This window comes from Myxocyprinus asiaticus, chromosome 20 (assembly GCF_019703515.2).
Source record: "Myxocyprinus asiaticus isolate MX2 ecotype Aquarium Trade chromosome 20, UBuf_Myxa_2, whole genome shotgun sequence".
Taxonomy (NCBI): domain Eukaryota; kingdom Metazoa; phylum Chordata; class Actinopteri; order Cypriniformes; family Catostomidae; genus Myxocyprinus; species Myxocyprinus asiaticus.
The window spans coordinates 19,734,972-19,754,081 of NC_059363.1; the positions used below are offsets into that span (position 1 = coordinate 19,734,972).

The 19,110-nt window shown below is 37.4% G+C and overlaps 1 protein-coding gene across 4 annotated transcripts in view; it reads right to left on the reverse strand.

The window, feature by feature from the left end:
• The window catches only part of LOC127411548 (serine-rich coiled-coil domain-containing protein 2-like), a 71,680-nt gene that overhangs the window by 45,741 nt on the left and 6,829 nt on the right, over positions 1 to 19,110 (reverse strand). For 3 of the 4 annotated variants that reach the window (XM_051647214.1, XM_051647217.1, XM_051647216.1), the window contains exons 2-4: positions 12,658 to 13,797; positions 12,248 to 12,530; positions 9,913 to 10,121 (exon numbers count right to left, since the gene is read on the reverse strand). In XM_051647214.1, the coding sequence (XP_051503174.1) occupies positions 9,913 to 10,121; positions 12,248 to 12,530; positions 12,658 to 13,755 (1,590 nt within the window). In that variant the 5' untranslated portion in view covers positions 13,756 to 13,797. Of the gene's footprint in view, positions 1 to 9,912; positions 10,122 to 12,247; positions 12,531 to 12,657; positions 13,798 to 16,494; positions 16,515 to 19,110 lie in introns of those variants that run through there. The other variant, XM_051647215.1, reaches the window with a different exon arrangement.

A 19,110-nucleotide genomic window follows, 5' to 3' on the forward strand; every position in this document is an offset into this window, starting at 1 on the left:
TTTTTCCAGAGCAGCCTGTATTTCTCCTGAGGTTACCTGTGGGTTTTTCTTTGTATCCCGAACAATTCTTCGTTGTGGCTGAAATCTTTCTTTGGCTTGGTATCAAGAGATCCCCAAATTTTCCACTTATTAATAAGTGATTGAACAGTACTGACTGGCATTTTCAAGGCTTTGGATATCTTTTTATATCCTTTTCCATCTTTATAAAGTTCCATTACCTTGTTACACAGGTCTTTTGACAGTTCTTTTCCGCTCCCCATGGCTCAGTATCTAGCCTGCTCAGTGCATCCACGTGAGAGCTAACAAACTCATTGACTATTTATACACAGACACTAATTGCAATTTAAAAATGCAATTTTAATCTGTGTATCCAAAAGGCTTCTTGTTTTAGCAAGAGTTGATCCAAATCCCCACCTCTTCTTGGTAGTGACACCTTCTCAATTCCTATATAACAATGATGCATCTGGATGATTATGTTCTATAAAATGTGCTGCTAATGGGTAATTTATATTTTTACATTTTAAAGTACTACTATGTTCTGCAATTCGTGTTTTTAATTCCCTGCTTGTTTTTCCCACAATTGATTTACCGCAAGGACACGTTATTAAATAACACTTTTGATTTTCCAGTGTGAGAATGTTTTGAAAAAGTTGAACAACTTGACTCTTTCCACCAATACTTTAATAATTGCTCTGAATATCTGAATTTTACCATGGATGTTGATCAGAACCAAATCAGTTTTCTGGATTTCTGGATTGTAGAAAGAAATTGGCTTCATACAGACCTTTTTAGGAAACCAACTGCCCATAATACATTGTTGAGAGCTGATTCTTACTAGGGCTGCACAATTAATTGTATTTTAATCGCGATCACGATTTCTGCCTCTCACGGTTAATTAAGCATAATCGTCTGTGATATTAGTGAGCTAGCAAACAGAAGCTATCCAGGTAAAGTTGCAAATTATTGTTCATTTTCATTATAGCGTGTGTTTATGGATGATAGACCAAATCACAAGCTCTTTCCTAGTCCGATTTCACCTCAACTGACTAATCACGCCCTCTTCAGAAGTTCACTGACCAATCACTGTTTCTCTTTCAAGCATGCGATGAAATACAGAACCGCACCAGATGTTCAGGAGTCTCATATGTGGCCGCACGAGGATAATGATACGCCGTTCTGTGCTCGATGCACATGAAATTAATTCCATCTCATGCTTTGATAAATGTATGTTTTATACAGAAAAGCTGTGCTCTGAGTTCTGTTTGTGCACGTTGCTAACGTGCACTGACCGGGTTAAACGCTACGCATTTACCTCAGTTGCACATTTGCCTAATTCCAAATATATTTGGCCATAACAAGTATGAACAAATCTTAAGTAACCCCATGGCACCGGGTTGTGTGAAGCAAGGAAGAGACGAGTGCATTTCTCCATGTATGGAAGGAGCACAAATTGCCTCTGCTGGTAACACACAGAAATAATACTGTCTTCATTCAAAATAAAAGGCTTGATAAAATAATTAGGCTTCCTTCAAAATAAATGCTTGAGACTGTATAGCAATTCTGCATGCTCTATTACAAAAATATATTACTATTAGCCTATATATTACTGTAGGGTATGGGGATATAATAATAATGTTAATAATAATTAGAGCCCGACCGATATGGGATTTTTTAGACCGATACCGATTTTAGAGGGGGGAAATTCACCGACTGCCGATATGGTGACCGATATAGCTAATTGTTGAGCTGGAATGAAAACAGACCTTTTCTATACGGATTGTGCACCGATTTTGCACCGATATGACTATGCAAAGGTACTCAGAAGGCTGCTTTCTTTAATATTTTTATCAAAGAATATTTGACATTATTATTATACATTGTCAACTAATTCTAGAAATGAACACTGAGAAAATAAAGAATAAATAAAAATACAATAAATAGCTTAATAAACATCAGTACTGTTAGTATAAGTCAATTGCTGACCATTTAAATAAAGGATAAATAAAAATATAATAAATAGCTAAATAAACATCAGTACTGTTTAGTATCAGTCAGTTGCTGACCATTTAAATAAAGAATAAATACAAATAAAATAGCCAAATAAACATCAGGGGCCGGTTGCACCAGCTATACGTACGCTACAACTTAGCCTAGTTGTGGCGTAAATGGGCACTAAGTAACAATTTATGCTATACTAAATATTTGAGCGTTGCACCATTAAACTTAGGTAGGACGTAACCCTACGTATAAACTAAATATTTACGGCAGCCTCCGACCAGGAGTAACGGATGGAATAAAAAAGCAGACTCATTTAATGACATCAATGAGCTAATTTTTTGGTTGACAGGCATCAGTCCTTTCGACATATATGATGGTGTTGGCATTTACACTCGTTTACATTTACAAGAGAGAGAAAAAAAAACGTACTTTTAAGCGGCTCTTCAGCATGAAACCGATCTAACGGTGCAGTTTTCAGGGTGCGTCACCCGGTGTCAAGTTTCAACACATTCAAAATATATATATATATAGGATATTAAAATGAATAAATGTCTATTTTTCCAGCCTGTTGTATTAGTATTTATCACCCCTCATTTATTTTAGGTACAGTTCCTATATATTATTATTTACACAGGGCAAATACACTATTTATTAAATCTACTATTATTACGTATCCTATTTTAATGTCTGGAAAACCAGACTTTTAAATATTACATTTTATAAATGCAACAACTGGAATTGTTCGGTTGAAGGGGGTACCAAACAGTGAATCCTAAACAAAACAGTTTGGTGAATACATGTTTACACGTTGACAAGGTATGAAAGTAGCTACGTGGTTAGCTAGTTAGCTGTAAGCTCATTGTCACAGAGAGCAAAAGATGGACTTTATTTACTTTCCAGCATTGTGTCTCACCAACTAGGTAACAACGAAGCATGAAATCAACACTCAACAGACACAATCCACCACTGCACCGTTGTCTGCTGAGCTGCAAAAAGATGTTCTGATGTTTACCTTTCAACCTGCTACATTACTTACTGCACTGACAAACTATAGCTGCTAACAGCAAACAGATGTGATAAACATGAGTGACATGGTTGTCAGGGACAGGGTTAATGTTATATTAGTTATATAAAATGATGGGGTCATTTTCTATTAACTTTCCAGTATGTATTTCACAAACTAGTTAGCAATTTAATGAGACCGCTCAAATCCGCACCGTTTAACTCCGCCCTGTCTGCAGAGCCACCGTTAGCTCAGAGTCAGCTCTGTAAACAATGGAGACGGAGCACACTCTGCTGGACAAACTACGTAATGACACCAATCCTAAAGCATTGTTTTCTGCATTATATGTTTGTTTTTTTCGCATATCGGTAAAACATACGCCGATACCGATATATCAGTGAAAGGTTAATATCGGCCGACTGATATATCGGTCGGGCACTAATAATAATAATTTAAAGAATGTTAAATTAAAATAGTATGCAAGTATAAACACCATGGGACTACGCAGCCATCATACCGCTCAGTAAGGAGACGCATTCTGTCTCCTAGAGATGAACGTAGTTTGGTGCGAAAAGTGCAACAAGGTAAATCATTTTAAAGATCTTAAAAGAGGTTGCATGTGTAAACACCCGAGAAACTGTTTCTTTTAGCAGTAAAGAATGTGCAAAACATGCCTTAATTTTGGTCAAAAGGAATCATTTATTAGTTTGCAGTTCTAACAACTTGTTTAAAATGAGAGCTACTGTTTAATGTAATTTTTTGTTTTTTGTTCTTTTAGAATCAAGATCTAAGCAGTGGAAACAGTATTTATTTTTTAAATTGTGCAGCCTTGTAATTAAAAAAAGTTTTCAAATAACAATAATTGTGATTATCATTTTCACCAATATTGTGCAGCCTAAATTCTTACCATCCGTTATCTTTAAAGAACAGTCTTCCATATAGTCAATTTTGTTGGATAAAAAAATATGTATTAGACCAGAAGATCTTAATAGGAATTTGAATGGTATGAAGAAACGTTTTTATTGCAGAGGCTATAATGCCAAACCATTACAACCTGCAGAAAAAAAACTTGAAAAATAATCCCATTTAGACCTACTGAATAAAAAAGGGAAACGGCAAAAAAAAAGTTCTCTGTCGTATTTACCAAGAAATATACTAAATGTTCGGAGCAAATCAAGAAAATCATAAAACAACATTGGCATATTTTACAATCGGATAAGAGGCTTGCTGTTTTTCAGGACTCTCCACTTACAGTGTTCAAAAGAGGATGTAATTTAAGAAACTGCTTGGTGAAGTCTGGCTTGATCCCTTCTCCACCTATGAAATTACAAGGCATGTTGACACCTATCCCAGAAGGTAACCATTGCTGTGTTGCATGTAACCAATATAGTTATACATACCGATGTACGTCATTCAAACATCCTCATACTGGAAAATCTATTCCGATAAAGGTATAATAAGCTGCAAAACAAAAGCTGTGATTTACTTAATAACGTGTCCTTGCGATAAATCATATGTGGGAAAAACAAGCAGGGAATTAAAAACATGAACTGCAGAACATCATAGTACTATATGATGTAAAAATATAAACTACCTATTAGCAGCACATTTTATATTACCGGCACGCATGCGCAACACGAGGAGTTCACAAAGGGGCCAGATCCAATCTACACGAAACCTCTCCACTTGGCTACATATCTATTATTAATCATAGCTAATCATCATTAAAAAAATACAATTGAGATTTGCCTAGTTTTTTTTTAAAGTTATTTTTACACACAGAATCCCCCCTATATGGCAGGAGAGCGTATCCCACACACTCTGGGCTTGCTTAGTAAAGTTTGTACCAACAATTCTCTCTCTCTCTCTTTTCAGTTACACTCTATATCTCTCTGAGTATCACCCTATATCTCAGTCTTACGCCGTGTCCTAACCAGCCGCGACATGATGCTGCAACACGCGATAAAAGGTATCTTTTCCATGTTAATCAGAGTTTTTGTCCTTAGGCTTTTTTATTTTTGGAATGGTTTCTATTTCTGCCACGTTGCACCAGGCAGCGCAGTCAACAAATAGGTCTAAAATGATTCTTATTGCAGTATATTAAAGCTGGCATCTCATTAGCCGGTTCAGAACAACTTCAATTTTGGCCGAGGGTGTCACACACCTACCAAATGTTGTGCTTGAGGTCTCGTTCTCTTTAGCCAGAGCTCTGTCACACACACACACACACACACATACACCGGTTCAAATGGTAGTGGCGAGACATCCCAGCTCATTCCAACTTTCTCTCTGCTTCCCTGTTACGTGGAGATCGGCAAAATAACAACAGGAGTACTGCATGAACAATTGTAACAGACTGAAGAAGGATGCAATTTATAAAGTAACTTTGCCCTGTGTATGTGTGAGATTGTGTATTTATCCCCTCGGGATTTGCCGTAGAAAGCATTACGGAGCTTCAGTGAGAAAATTTGTTGCGTTCAATTAACACACTGTTCCATCTGTGATTGCTCTTATTTCTACATTTTATTGTCAATAATCCTCATTTTAGTGTATGAATTTTGCGATGCCGCGTCACGTCTGGTGTGGACAAACAGAGAGCTTGACACTGGAATCTTATCACGTCACGTCTAGTTAGGATGAGATGTTAGTTTCAATGTTTAATGGCATGATACACAAAACAATTGCAAAGCAATTGCAGGTTAAGCAGGCTCCACACCAGCTGATTTTTCTGTGGTTTTCAGGTGTGAGCTTAATTTACATAATCGCCAGCCAGACGGAGGGAGACAAACTGTGCATTAGCGTCTGCCAGCGGGAAGTCGTTAATTCATCGGTACTCCTTGCTGAATGAATGGTAACAGCAACAGAAAAAAGGATCCAACATGACAGAAAAAATCATTGTGTCACCAGGGTGGGCTCTTGTGTTCTCTTCAACTGACCAATGAACATCTTCATTTGCTGAAGAACTGACAAAACATCAATCTGGTCTGAACGTTTTCATCTGCAATCGCACTCAGCTGCATACCATCACAATTACCATTGTAATCCATAATAATTCTGTCATCAAGCGTTTTTCTCCGACACTAAAATTACTAATGAAATCAGAAATCGGAGACGCAACATTCTGTTTTTATTGAACTTAATTTATTTTCTCACTGAAAGCTGCATATGGATATACGCGTTCTATGTCAAGCCTCGATGGGACAAATACACAATCCCACACTTTCACAAGGTAAATTTACTCTGAATCACATCCTAAATCACTCTACAACAATTGTTTATGCTGAGGCGGTACTCCTGTTGTTATTTCGGCAAGCTCCACATGACAGGGATTCTGAGAGAGATGCATTGAGTCGGTATGTTTGTCACCCCTCCACTTTTTTGTATCAACAAGTGTGTCATATGTCCAAATGAACAGAGCGACATCTCAGCAAAACAGTTGGCAAGTGTGACACCCTTGGCCAAAATCGAGTTGTTTTGAGTCTGCTAGTGTGACGCTGGCTTTAGCTGCAGACAATATTTATGTCTCTATTTCTTAAAATGTTTTCTGTTTCAAGCTGCTAACAAAGTTTGATGTTATATCACCCACTGAGAGTAAGATCAGATCTAAATAAAGCCCAGCCTCTATTTCAGTATCAGTGAGATCACAGGAGTGAAACTAAAGACAGAAACAGCTGATGGATCTAGAGGAGATCCCCTGCTGTTCATTCTATTACTGGGCAGGTGTGAGTTAACAGGAAAACTCTAGATTTAGTACAGACATTTCCATAAAGGTCTACTTGTGCAAAGTTATTCTACACAATTTTGGTCCATTCATTAAGAATTTTAATTTAGATTTTTACTTTCAGCCAAAGTCAGTCCACTCAGAGGCAATCTTTGGAATGCACCCAGGCAACTATTTTCTATGTAAACAAGCGGCATAAAAATAAGCAGTGTATCTACTTGAATGGAGAAAGACCAAGACCTCTGAAACAGTTTACATTCAAAGATTACAATCAAAGAACATAAAAATAAGCAGTATAAATCTGAAAACAGTGGTATCATAATTGTACTTCTTTAGCTCAGATAAATCTTAAAACGCACATGCGCTTTCTCGAGTTGACTGACAGGCGATGTATGTATCTAAAAGGTAATTGTCTCTTTTATCTGTAAGGCGGGACTTCCTTTTCTACACCCGTTGGGCGTTCCAATTTCTCCCGTTCATTTTAATACCAGTGGTCTGTCTTGGGCTAAATAGTCTGATTCAGCTCACATGCTATGCTATAGCTATGGAGTTATGGATGGTTGCTATGGCATTGCTCACCGGTCCAAGTCAAAAGAGTCCACCCCCCAAAGTCTCTATGATATTCTGGGGCTGGGTGCATGATAATCTTAAGAAAAAATAAGAAAGTTCTAAAGGTAAAGAAGTTTTTAAGGCGGCATCTAGCTGTAAACATTTTAAGAAAAAAAGATAGGAACATTCTTAAGTCTTTGGAAATACAATATATTAACTTTTATTAAGTTAGAAAATAGTTAAGAATTGTATTCTTAAGAATGTTTTGCAAATCCAGTCCCTGATCCTTAGAAAGTTGTCGGGTGCCTGTAATGTAAGTTCATGGGATTTTTTTTTCCCCCACCTGTTTTATTGTCAGTCAAAAATAGTAAATCTGAAAAAGCCTCATGATTTGAGGCATCAGTCTTGACTATAGCATAAACAGTGCTGTAAAAAAAATAAAAAAATAAACGAACCCCAAGCATGAGCAGTAATTATACAGACACTTGCAAGAAACACATGCAGGATGTTCAATTTCTTGCAGTACCTAAACTACACCACCAGATGTCACCCCTAGCCCAACTCAACCTAAAGTGCAGCCAATTAGGTGAATTGAACTCCTCATGAGCCAAGCAATCACACAAGAATGATATCAATGACTCAGCCACCCTCAAATTTATACAGGACCCGATTACATAATGTATTGTCTAAAATCAGAGTCATGTCAGCAGGTCTGTGTGTGGGTAAATATGTGTATGTATACCTGTTACAACAGAAGACTGGTATTTCAAATCTGATTACAGTTTTAAATCCTGCCTTACAATCTCTCTCTCTACATTCCACAGAAACAATCGGACAGAACAAAATAAATTAGAAAATTGGGAACAATATCTCAGCCGGCCTCACTAGGATCAAAAGGTGGAATCAAAAGCTGGAATGTTAAGTGGCACTGTTCTGCATTCCTGCCCCATCAGGTGCCTCAGAAACAGCTGAGATAGAACAGGACATCCATTAAGAACTGCAGTGCCTGGAGTCAGAATCCTGCAGAGTCATGAGTCAGAGCCACAGAGGCTAATCCCTAATTAACAAGAAGATAATTAGCAGGATCAGAGAAGAGAGGTCTCACATGCACAGAAACTCATAATACAAGCGTATACACGCACACACAGCGTGGAGGAACACCCACATATTGGGAAAGAGCACAGTATTTGGCATAGAACACCATTTCCAAGGGCTTTGCAAAACCCACAATCTCAGATAAAAGCTTAAGGGTGCTGTATGCGATGTTAGCCATTCTAGAAATTCCACAAGACTTATCTGTTGGAATAGACACACCCTCTCTTTCCAAAGATACATACACACATAACATAGTTATAGATGGAGCAGGAGAGCTCAGTTTCACAAGTAAGAAAACTTAATCTGCAATTTGATGTCAGAAAACCCAAACAGTTAAACTGACCTTGTACTAGGAAGCTAGTTGTCAAAAGCAATGGTAGCAAAATAGCGCTATCATGCGACAAACAGACAACTCTCAAACTGAGACTCACAGCTTCCTTTTGCCCAAATATTGGCTGCCCTGTGAAAATGCAGAAAGTGCCTGACAGGCAGAAAGTGTTTTAAAGTCTTCTGATTTACAGCTATTTACCGATCCTCACACTGTTACAGAGACAGTTGTGTTATTTCATCGCACCAGATTTCAGTGATATCTGACCGGTAATGGAACTTATTCACAATAGTGCCATCTTTGGAATGAAATTTTTCATTTTTAAGAGGAATGAAAACGAGGATGTGAGGGATAGACTTACCATCTCTTAAATGACGTGCACCATTTAAAGCTTTCAAAAAGCTCCTAGATCAAATCTGATTTTTCACAGCTCATGTTGTCTGGAGTTTTTTCATTTCATGAAATTTCTTGAAAATATATTTTTTTGTCGATGTTTCATCAGAGGAATGATCCAAAAACACTAAACAACTGTACAACCCAAATGAAGAGACAGTACATTTATCCCTCAAAGCTTTGACGAAAATCAAAGATGACGCTGCTGTGAATAAGGACTCTAGGGACGTTTTGTGCATGTTGTTTCATAAAACAAAAATCACTTATAGCGCCTTTTATGTTGTCATATAGTTGCATTTTAAGTTCCATAATGTGAGAGTAGCATAGGTGTGATTAAAGATCTGGGCTGGTAACCGAAAGGTTGGCGGTTCAAATCCCAAAAGGGGTTATCCATGAGCTATAACTATTGTGCCATTAAGTATTGTGCCATTTTTTTTTTTTTTTTTTGAGCAAGCAATATAAATAATAGCGTGTTTTTTGGATATGTACCATAGTAATTCCATGTTTTGTTTTGTTTTTGAGGACTTGGTAGCACAATAGTATTCTTTGAAGTGCAATGTACTGTGAATCCCATGGTACATTAATATGTCAATAATGACCAAGCACCATGGTATTACCATCTGATGCCATTACTTTACCGTAGTTTGCCACAGTAGTTTTAAAGGGTTACATTAGGAAGCAATACATATATTTTTAGTGCAATCTTGCTCCCCTGTCCATCAGTTCATTTACTATGCAATGTCAAACTAAGGTCTGATACTGCCATGCTACTTTTCCTGAAAAATCATTGTTGGTGGGCATGTGTTTGTGTTGGTGTGTACTCACCATGCTGTTGAGGTCTGTCTCATAGCTGCTGCAGCGGTGTATGTGTGTGTTGTGCCCCAGTGGTTCCATGCCCTCCTCATCCCACATGTATGTTCCTCCTGAGCTATTAGAAGGTGAGAGCTCCAGAGAGGAGGCCGCATGATGATCCACATCTGGCGACATGAGTGGTGGCACACAGGGTGGTCCACACCTCAAATCTGCCTTACCACCTGAGAACAGAGGTGCATACACCCATGAAGAGGAGATCAGACCAACATTAACAAAGTTATGCCATTAAGTTAACAAATGGTATGCCATTTCATTATCTTCTTACATGATTGACACAAACAGGAAAAAGTATCAAACTAATTGTCTCATAAATACAAGAATGTCAGACATAACGATATATAAGAAATTAGCAACACAGCTAAAATGATCTCAATATCTTTGTCTTTTTACGATAATCAATATCTATTTTTTTTTCAATGACACAAACCATCATTTCAAATGGCAACAGACATTGTTGCCAAGTAGATTCAAAATGTTTATTGCAAGTATAACAGTAAAAGTCTAGTTAAAAAGTTTTCCCACATTGTTTTTCACTAAATGAACACAAGAAAGAATAATATTTAATTATTTTCATTCATACAAGTATGCACCAATAAAACAATACATAGAAATAAACAGCAACATGTAATTACATACAGTATATTATACTAAAACATTTCAATACAAGAAAAATGCCACACAGGGACTTCTGTAAAAAATTTTGAGTGATGACGCAAACTAATTGTTGAATCATAGTTATATGTTATATATTGTGAATATTCAACAGAGTGCCCAGTAGGGCTGCAAAAAAGGATTATTTTGATAATCAATAAATCTAACGATAATTAGAACGATTATTCGACTATTCTGCGATTATTACGATTAATCATTAGCTCTTAACCGATTATTCAGCTTGTGCCCCAACTTAAAAGGTTGTATTCAACGTGCTTACTAACAATAAAGAGGACAAAATCATCTTTTAAAACTACCTCTAAATGACATTCACTGAATTAAAGGGAAAAATATACTTTTTATTAAGTTTAATTCAATAAAGAAATTCAGTGCAAACAAATCCTTTTGTTATCAAGTGTTTTCCGTTTAATATTGTCTAAAAATCCTTAACAAGATACATTTACTTGAGAAGCAACATATAAGATAGACTTGCTTTAAGAGAATGTATCTTTAATATAAGTGTACTTTTTCACTTGGTTATACTTCTGCGAGTGCAGAAAAGACAAAATACACTTATATTCAAGATATATTCTCTAAAAGCAAGTCTAAATATCTTATATGCTGCTCCTCAGGTGAATGCATCTATTTTAAAGTATTTTTAGATATTTAAAAATAATTGTAATTTTAATATTATATTCAAAATTCTCAGATAACAATTTTTTATTCTGCAGTATAGATGCTAAAGAAAATGTATGTTGTTTTAAAGGAGTTTTAGATATTTATATTGGAAAACAAGCCAAAGCAAAAATAAATCAAAAACATATTTTGTTGCAGTGTATAATGGGGTGAAGACTACCCTCTCTCACCTTTCTGTTCACTTTAATCTATCTTTAACTCACAAAAAAAAACTCTCTCTTATTAATAAAGCTGCGTATTGCCAATTTTCTTAACGATAAGAAATGCACAGTGATGTATATTATTATTCAATAAGTCGCGAGTCATCACGTTATAATCAAGCTGCATTAAGCGCACGCGTTTGAGGGATAAGTGTCCCCGCGACAGAGTGTGTATCAGCCGGGTGCAGTTTCAATCTCTCCCCCTGAGATCGGGACACTTTGCGCAACTCAAACAATAGGCGCTGATCGCACAGAGAAATGCCAGTTTCAGAGTTTGTAGTTATTTACATGATCTGCTTCCGTATTATTTGAATTTTAATAAAGCTATAACACATGAAAAATAACTGCATTTAAGATGTAACACAGGGGTGTTTCCTTTAAAGAGCTCCGGCTCCGCTTATTCCACAACGAGAGTGCTTCTGTATTTACTTATTTTGTATTTTTGCATTATAATTCCATACTTTGCGATCTACATCACCTGAAGCAGTGAAAGTTTAGAGTGCATCTGGACTGTGAGCTGCATAAATCTTCCTCTCCTCAGTCAGGCGCCAACTGCAGTGCTGCTCTCGCGCATCATTACAGTTTAATGTGATCTCATATTACGTTATATGACATCAAACGGTTATTCGATAACGAAAAGTTTTGTCGACAATTTTTTATTGCCGACGTTGTCGATAACGTCGACTAATCGTTTCAGCCCTAGTGCCCAGTTCTAGCTTAGTCATAATATATAGCTATACCTGCCAGACCAATCCCAGCCCAGTTCATGGTCTCACTTAAGTAGCTCTGAAGGTGTGTCTGCATGGATGTGGCCCCAGGATTTTTGTTATGTGGGATGGCGTTTTGTGATTGGTCCCCTAGATTGATGAAGTCATCAAGGAACTCCTCACTGGGGTCATTCTTCTCCAGCGATGATGCGGAGGAGAGAGACATGTCCTCCGGTCCCTCTGCAGCATAACAGAGGTTTCCATCCAGCCCCTGCTCTGTGAAAGGCCCCTCTGGGAATTCTGTGGGAGCCGATGCCTTTAAAACATTTTTTTTTTTTTTAAATGTAATTTTAACATATGTAACACTTGATATTTTGTATAGGAACCAAAATGGTACCAAACTGTACCAAAACAGTACTGTTTTCACAAAATCAGACACTTACGCTCTTCGTGGCACAGTGGGGCAGCTCTGGAGTGAGAGGGGGGGTTAAAACATCACTCTCTACAGGAGTCTTCCCAACCACTAGAGGGCACTGTGGTTTGGCAGCAATTGGTCGATTTAGCCTATATAACAGTACCGAGGGCTTTGTCAACAAAGAGTTAGGTAGAAGAGGCCTTTTAATGCTATTAGGGGGTGTTAAGCCCTCTGAGGGAGGACTTTCAGCAGGGAGTTGGTCTAATAGCCCCTTTCCAAACCCCAATACCCCTAACCCTAGCAGAAGCCGTCCCTTGCTCTGGGGCGATTTAAGTTCAAGTTTCCGTGGTGGGCGTAGCTGTGTATTTGCTAGCGGTTTGGCTAGCTCAACAGCCTTGTTGAAAGAGAAGGACCGTGTCATGGGTGTGTTGGTTGGCGAGGGCAGTTGTTTGAAATGGGTGAAGCTCTGAGAACGCACCACAGGGTCGAGTTCGAGGGGTTGTCTTAAGAGGCTGTCGCTGGACTGGGACAGGCTATCTTTGGAGCTGCTTCGAGTAGAGCCAGAGTTTGCTCTTGGTCGCTGGATCACTGAAGAGACTGTCCGACCAGTTGATGACCCCACAGGCGACGTACTGTTTTGAGATGGTTTAGAGCCAAAGTTTTTTTGAGATGTGTCGTTGGTGCTTGTCATGATCTGAGAGTTTTTGGGCTTTGCTTTGAGACTAGAGATGGACTTTGGGGATTTGGGCATGGGTTTAGGGCTTCCAGTGGATAAAGAGGAGGCAGCCCTCTGCACTTTGGTTGAGGGAGTGGAAGGGCTTTTTAATTCCCTATTCCCTGGAGAATGAGGGGAGCAAACTTCCTTCTTTTCTTCGGGAGGAGTGCCCTCAACTGGGCTTAAAGGGTCCTTTGGCCCACCATTCACCTTCTTCCATTTCATGGAAAAGGAGGAGGCTCTGACCACTCCATTTGGCTTGGAAGGAGGAGTACTCTTGCCCTCCTGGGTGGCCTCCACAGTCTGAGTCGTACCATTGGGAAGGGAGGAGGGGATGCCATTGGCAGGACGGGAACCAAATTTAGGCAGTCTGGACACCATGGAGGGCTTGCTGAGGACCTTCTGTTCCATCAGAAAACAGTAGAGTCATGGATGAACCCAAGAAAAAGAGATCTAGTGAGAGAGAGAGACAAAAGGAGACAAGAACTGATTCTTAGTAATAAAAGGTTATGAAAGAAAACTAGGAGGCATGAAATAGAACTTTTTCATTTTAACCATCTTTAACAGAAACAGAACAGACACTTGTTAATGCAGACACAACGCAAAAGTAACTAATAACCGATGAAAAATAAACATGACAGAAAAAAAACAAACATGCATCACTGTGATATAACTGTACTGGTTGAAACATTTTAACCGCTACTTCAGTATATGAGCTAGACCCTGGAACAGCCTACAAACTTCTGAACAATGAGAGATAAGTTTGCATAAATACAACATTGTTTTGTTTTTTGTATTTTATAAAATGTTGTTCCTTTCTGAAATGTTGCCTTGTGAAAGTGAACCGAACCAAGGAGAAAATGAACCATAGTAACAATTTTAGCCCCTGTTTCGGAACAAATCAAATGAACTACAGGTTTGAAAACGCCCTAAATCTACATGTGCCTCTGTATGAATGACAGGCAAGAAAGCAACAAGCTGAGATTTTACAAAACTCAAAACTATTATTCTGCATTTTTCTTCAGTTGCCAAAGTAGGGGTGGGTAAAAGTATATATATTTCGATGAATCGCAATCTTTATTTTGAACGATCCTGATATCGATTTATAAATCCCAAGACTGATGCGAATAAATCACTTGCATATGCGACCAAATTTTGCACCATGCAACTAAAATGTCTGTAATTAATCACTGGCTCATACATTTTCAGATTTTACTCGCCAGTGATGGAGTAGTTATAGCAAAAAAGTTCAGCACCGAGATCCTTTCACTGCGTGTTGAGTTTAGGTTTGACTCGTTCCACGTAATGTGTCTCCAAAGACGAGATCCATGCAATCCATTTGTCACTGAATAATTACAGAATACCCTTTCTGTAATTTACAGTCAATTGTTGATCAAAAACAACAGAAATGGAAAGATTTCATTCTAATCACACAGCATGGATGCATTACAGAAACTGTGCGACGACTCTTGTTAATGTGCGCTCAACCAGAAAAAAAACTGATGCTCACTAAACTGCTGGTTTTCTTAAAGAGGCAATACATGTCTTTTCAGCATGATGTACAATATTTAGTACAGGAAGCTGATTTACTCAGGCATTACTGAGGCATTTACTTCTAACTTTCTACTCTTGTTGTGCTGTAGTATAACCCCTGTTTTACATATTACGTTAAAAACAGGAAACCAAAACAAATAAATGCGAGAGAGAGAATTGGGGCAAAAAATAAATATAACTTGGCTAGATGAATGGCGCCTCAATGTTGTCCCACTTCATTCTGTCCTAATCTACTTCTGTTTATTGAAACCAGTTTAGTTCCTTCTTTTTCATGAATCTCTCTCCAAGGGCCATGGTAATATGTGTAAAGGTCATCAATTAACAGTATTGCACCATTCTGAACCAGTACCTGCCAGAGATGGTAATCAGAGGGGACATGGCGATACAATATAATATCAATATCTGGGTCATAATTAGATAATATTATTATATTCTTCATGTTCTATGTATTGCAATTACAAACTGATAAATCACAATCTTTTACTTGCATGTTTCTCATTCATTTTCACTGGACTTGTGCTTTGCTCAAGAAGTGCTGAAAATCCTGATTTACTTAAGCCATAGAACTGATGTAGAATCGTAATGCAAAATATTGCTATTGCTACTTTTAAATATCTTTTTTTCCCCATCACCTGTACTACCTGCTTCGGTTTGACAGTTTAAGAGAATATCTTAGACAGCAACACACAAGGGAAGTTTGTGAGAAGGGGAGGAAGAGAGGGGGAAAGTAGGATGTACACAGCAACCTTTATTCACACACTGACCCACATTCTGTGATGAGAGATTATACCAGCAGTCACACTGACTGACTGACTTACTGACTTTACCCAACAACACTGCTAGTGAGCCCATTACACACATTGCTGTCACATTTTCAATTGTGTAAAACACACACATCTCTATTTTTCAACAGATGTATAGGGCCAAATACAGCTGCTCCAAAATTATTTGAATGCTTAAGCCACACTTAAGAATTTAGAATGTCATTTTATTATATTAAAATGCAGTCAGACATAATGTCAAACAAAGTGGCATTTTTAAAGAAAGACAGCAGAAGTACACTTAAAAAGCAGCACATTCCACAAAAAGAAGTCTGTTAGGTTTGATAAAACAATAAATATACAGTTTAGAATTAAGACGTATTGGTACACTTGCTGGTTCTCAAACACTAGTGGAACAAGTCCATAGTTAATGTGTTGAACTGCACGTGTGGTTACCCTGCTAGGACACACGTGTGAACATGAGGGCACCTTCACACATCCACTAAACATGAACTTGGGACCACTTGGTTAAAACCCATTGCTAAAATGACTAGAAAAGTTAAGTTAGTTCTGAAAAAAGATCAAGCATAATTTATTTGCAGATGCCAAAGGTTTGATATTTTTATATCTAATGCAAAGTTTTAAACATTTAAAAACATTTAAGTTTGTCTTATGTCTCGAAATGCTAACTGGGGCCACTTTAAATCTCTACAAGTCAAAGATATGTGTAATAAAGCATCTAAACTACATCTCTCACCTACTGTAATGAATAAACCACTGCATAAATCTGCATAAACAACCGAAACACAATTAGAGGACAGAAGAGGGTAATCACCAAAGGTCAGATGACGTCATAGACAGGGTTACTATGACAACTCGTCAGACCATCTGTCAACTGGCTCCTTCCTACACAAAACCCACTCACTCCAGCAAATAAGTCATTAATACCTGCATCGTGGTCGCTATGTGGTTCTCGCTCTCAGTGGGGTGCGTGATGAGTTGTGCATGGATGCCGCGGAGAATAGCACTCAACAAGCCACGTGATAAGATGCGCGGAGTGACGGTCTCAGACGCGGAGGCAATTGAGATTCATCCTCCACCACCCGGATTGAGGTGAGTCACTACATCACCACGAGGACTTAGAGCGCATTGGGAATTGGGCATTCCAAATTGGGGAGAAAAGGGGAGAAGAGAAATAAAAAAATAAAAACTAAAATAAAATAAAAACTTTAACTCCTTTTTCCCAGAAAGAAAAATATGTTGAAGAACAGTATCTGACATGACAACTGTTTCACTGTATTACATAATTTGCAGGTAAAAGGTATACAACTTTAACAGGACATCAAACAGAGTCTGCAGACATTGAACTCAAGTGTCAGTTTAGTTTAGTTTAGTTTTTCACAATTAGTCTGTTGCCTGCCTTAAATTACCTGTAATATAGACTCTCAATAAAGTAAAGTTACTGTATAACAGCATTCCAAAGATCTGGACCTCACATTTGCTATCAACTTTCAAACCAGAGTCTCTTATTAGCAATCACAGAACACAGTGATGCTAGTTAGACCTCAGCAGTAGGGCTACAACTAACGATTATTTTGATAACCAATTAATCGGGTAAATAACAAAACTTCCTGTATTTTATTAAAATGTAATTTTTTAAGAAACAGAAGTGATAAAGGGCACAAGGATTTTGTTTGGTTCACTGTACTGAACAATTCTATACTCACAAAACTTTGAACAAAGCCTGAATCATGAATAGTTATGTTTGATTGTTATTATTACTCTTATTATTACTTTCAGGACATATTCAAAATGGTTCCTTTACTTGTAAAACTTAAAAAGTACTGTTTATTAAAGAGCTAAATGATTCATCAGGGATGGAGTGGGACAACAAAACAGCCCAGCACAGGGCAATGGTGACACCAGAACAGAAATATTAATAATTCTGCCCAGCTGAAAAATACATAATTATGTTAGATACATATGCTTGTACACTGTCACTGATTACATGCATTTGTATTTTAAATGAATATTGTGAGTTTTAAAACTATATTCTAACTGACATGTTTCTAAAGTATTCATTTCAAAAATACATTTTTAAGAGAAGTGCATGCTTATCCAGTAAAATAATATTTGCCATAGTATAAATTTATTGGTAAAATCAGACATTACATTACATCAGGACTATCAAATATCAGGATCCTTATCATTATTATACATTATATACAGTTTAATATAGTACAATGATCTGCAAAAGCAGTGCATAATTCACTCTTGTGCTGAAAAGTCTCATCTGTGCTTGTATTACATGCAGTTACATGATGAGAAACGATCTAAAACACTTCAAAACCCGGCACACCTTGACCTCTGAGACATTAGTGTGACATCCACGAAGGCTGCACGATTGATTACGTTGAAACTGAAAGCGCGGTATGATTTTGCACGAGTTTAATCAAAATGATGGCACTCCCTTTCTACATTGCGATCGGTTTGAATGATGTGGATACGCGCGCTCATTTGCATATGCAAAGGTATGACTTTTATTCCCATAGAAACCAATCAATCAACAAAATTCGATACAAATCAAATTGATACAATACAGGCATCACATTTTAGTTAGCCTCCTATCCAACACTTTATTTTAAAGCTACAACATGTAACTTTTGGCCCCTTTGGTTGAAGCATAAAACTGCATGTTACTTGCAGAGGAACACTTTACATCAGTTGTGATTCGGCACTGCTCTTGTGGTGGATGAATCTCATGGTTTGAGCAAGGACTCTGAGATTGCCTGCAGAGCGGAGTCTAGATCGAGCTATTTTCATGTTGATATTATGTTATTCGCTTAAACATTTATAACCGATATTACTTACTTTGAGGAAGATAAACAAAACTCTCAATTATATTTTAATATGATTATTAAAGTGTTTTATCCACTACACAATACACATAAATGTTTGTGTTGTACCACACATATCTACAGCCTCAATGGAGAATGCAAGTGAACCGTAATACTACAATAGTAGGTCAACAAATTCCTTGTATGTGTAAGCATACTTGGCAATAAAGCTGATTCTGATTCTATGCACTGCAAACAATAACACTGTAATATAAACACGCAAAACTAAGATTTAATAATGATGAAATACTTCATTGAACATGAAAATAATTTGCAGAAATATGCAATATCACAATTACAATAAAACAAATTATCATCACTTATTTGGAAGTAAAGTTGCAACAGAAAGTTGGTTACATGCCAAACAAGTTAATACAGTGCATTACTATGCTATGAAATCAGTACATTATAAACAACCTGAGATGGGCATACATTCATGAGGATCTGTTTAAAGGAAAAAATGGCAAGTGTCTGTACACCGATTTCTTGCTACAAAAAATCCTTTATTTTCTTACTCTTGTGTGCAACATCTTCATGTGGAAAATAAATAAATA